Source organism: Monoraphidium neglectum, assembly GCF_000611645.1.
Source record: "Monoraphidium neglectum strain SAG 48.87 unplaced genomic scaffold scaffold00872, whole genome shotgun sequence".
Lineage (NCBI taxonomy): Eukaryota > Viridiplantae > Chlorophyta > Chlorophyceae > Sphaeropleales > Selenastraceae > Monoraphidium > Monoraphidium neglectum.
Genome location: NW_014012756.1, coordinates 6223 through 9195, shown reverse-complemented (window position 1 = coordinate 9195; position 2973 = coordinate 6223). Strand labels below are relative to the sequence as shown.

The 2973-nt window shown below is 68.3% G+C and overlaps 1 protein-coding gene across 1 annotated transcript in view; it reads right to left on the bottom strand.

The window, feature by feature from the left end:
* MNEG_5719 (hypothetical protein) overlaps positions 1-1232 on the bottom strand; it is a gene marked incomplete at both ends in the record, with an annotated part of 1769 nt that extends 537 nt beyond the window's left edge. Inside the window, one exon of the mRNA XM_014045802.1 lies at positions 280-1232. Within this exon, the coding sequence (XP_013901256.1) occupies positions 280-1232 (953 nt within the window). The remainder of the gene's footprint in view (positions 1-279) is intronic.
* Between the last annotated feature and the right edge of the window lie 1741 nt (positions 1233-2973).

Genomic DNA, 2973 nt, shown 5'->3' with positions numbered 1-2973 from the left:
TCCTCGAATTGCCTGGCCAGGCGCCCAGACATGGCAGCCACCCACGCCTCGTGTTGCTGCAGCCCCTGCTTGTGCGCCTTGCTGCCCATGCTGCCACCTTGCCGCGTCGCCAGGACAGCGGCCGTCACGCACGCCGCTGCGTCCCTGAAAGCCCGCAGCGCCTCGGGCCCTTTCTCACGCAGCGCCCCGAGCGCGGCGGCGCTGCCTGCGTTGTCTGCAGTGGCGTCCGTGAGGCAGTCCAGCGCGGCCAAGAGCGCCTCGGCCGCGCGTAACGCCCACCTCTCATTAAGCTCTGTCGGCGGCCCCCCGTTGTGTGAGCGCCCGTCCCTGCGCATTTCATCCAGCGTCTTGGCGGCCTGCACCAGCGCCTCGGCGGCCCCAAGCACGAGGGACCGCCTCGTCTGCAGGGCCGCGAGCCGGCCGTCCCGGCGCGCGGTGCGAGTGATGGCGTTGAGGGCGGTGGCGGCAGCTCCCCGCACCGGCAGGATGTGACGAAGGCTGAGGCTACCAGGCGCCGCCAGGTGCTGCGCAACCGCCCCCAGGATGCCCGACCCAGACGGAGCCAGGGCCATCGCGGCGAACGCGTGGCCGGCGGCGACGCTGCTCGTTATGAGGCAGCAGATTGCCTGCAGCGAGTCGCCCGCGAGTGCGGCGAGCTCGTGCGCTTCCGCGCCGCCCGCGGCGCCCGCCGACGCGCTGGCGTCGCGCAGCACGTTGGAGAGCGCGGCGAGCGCCGCCGGGTGCGCGGTGGCGGCCGCGCGGCCGACGGGGCAGCTGCAGACCGCGAGCAGCACGGTCATGGCGTTGGCGGCGACGTCGTGGCTGGCCAGCGCCCTGAGCAGCAGCGGGATGAAGCCGCGCCCGACGATCGCGGCCGCCACGGCCGCCCGCTGCTCCTCCCCGCACGCCGCGACGAGCCGCGCCAGCACCGTGAGCCGGGCGTCCAGGCAGGGTTCGCCCAGCCGCGCCCCCCCGCCGCTGAGCAGCACGGGCGACCCGTCGCCAAGCACAGCGAGGGCGGCCTCCCGCGGGCCGCGGAGCGTGTTGTGGCTCAGCAGCGCGCAGACCAGCCGAAGGGCAGGCACGAACGCCAAGCCGCCGCTGGCCAGCGCGCGGCGCGCGACCCCCATCAACGCGCAGTCCCCTGCGATGCGCTCCGCCAGCGCCACCGCCCTTGCCGCGGCGGCCGCCGCCGCCGCTGCCGCGACGCTGTCCGAGCTGCCGTCCTCCATCAAATTGGCCGACAGCACCCCGAGCAGTAGCAACGGCCCGCCAGCGGACCCACTCGTTCCTGGGGACACTGCCGCGGCGATGAGGATGCCGGCTGCATCCTCGGGCATCGTAAGAAGGTCATATCGCACGGAAGAGTGGCATGCGGACATGGCTTGCACGACTGCGCCCGCAAGGTCTAGCGAGCTGCGGCTGAGAGTGCCGCGCGCAACGCAACGCAAGAGTGCCTGGGGGCACCCGGCGTCCGCCATCTGGCGGGGGGCGTCGGTGGGGGCAAGGAGAGCTGGTTGGTGCAAGCCACTCCACTAGCGAGCAGCGTCGCAGATACGGAAAGAATGCATAGGCCTGGTCGGTTTCCACTTCGGATACACTGCCGTGCCCCCGGTTGTCCAGCCGGAGCAGCGGCCAGCGTTCGCCTCGCCCCTCCTCCTTTGAAGCGGCACCACCACAGCTGTGGGCGCACCTGCTGCAAGCAGCTTGGCACCGTGAAGAAGCAGGCGCAGGCGGCGAGCGCCAGATCCACCTCCGGCATGCTGGCTGAGTTGTCAACCAACATAGCTAGGAGGGATGCGACGGCCGCAGGCCGCAGCAGCAGCCCCTGTGGCAGCGCCGTGCATGCCGCTTGCATCTCTTCCATGGCTTTCGCGAACAGGCGCCGTGTTGTTGGAGCGCCAGCCCGGCGGCGGGCGGCGGTTCGGAACGCTGGGTCGCAGACAAGTGCAAGCGCTGCATCCACGCGATCCGCCACGGCCTGGACGGCCGGATCCATGGCTGAAAGCGTAAGTGATTCTTCCAGAGTTTGGAACTAACATGGGACATGTCAGCCGCGATGTGCTCGGATGTGCCCACGCCCCATAGGGCAAGTCCACGCTGATTGTATGTGATATCTTTGCACCACAAGCGTTGGAGCCTGTCTGTTGTAGACAACATTGAGCAGTGCAGCTGAAACCAGTCCGCTAGGCATGACCTGGCCCACGACCAAACCCGCGCAGCCGCCCCGCCCCCCCCCCCCGCACCCTTCCCCGCTGGTTGTCTTTGAGCAGGGGACACTCCTGGGCGGCAAGCGGGTGTTCAGTGAAACAGTTGAGTGCGACCCCCTGTGCCGCGACGCCGCGGGTGCGCCCGTGCACTGCACCTTCTGCGGGTTTGCGCTGGTGCCGCGGGGCCGTCATCGGCCGTCGGCAGATGACGATGCATGACCACCTAATGCTTCGTACATGGGGGCACAACTAGAGCCTCTACCATGTGAGCAACTTGTTTGAGGCGGAAGCATGAGGGTGGCTTACTTGCCGTCATCAGGATCTCCTGGGCAGCACACGGCGACTTGCAGACTCCCTGTGACCACCGACCTGAACTGGCGTGTCTGGGGAGTGTTGCGGGATCCATTTGAACGTCCATGAATCTAAAACATTTACATGCATTCAAAACTTTCCAGCCGTTGTGTTGTCGCGCCGATGAGCGATGTGCTGAGTCGGTTGGGCGCTCGTCGCAAGCAGCTTGCGGTGACAGCCGTGCCCCCACAGGCGCCAACAGAATCTCCGTTTGCTGCCAGCAATGCAACACAGCAATGCGGGGGCAACTGCGCCTTGGCGCAGGCCAGCTCCGATCGTTCCTTGCTCCCCGCGGCGGGCCTCGCGATTCAGTGCAGCGCTCCGGTTAATGGCCTGCGTTGCCGCTGCAAGAGCCGTCCCGAGTGCAGGTCTTTATTGGGGATGCGGTTGACGCGCCAAGCTTGGCGCTGGC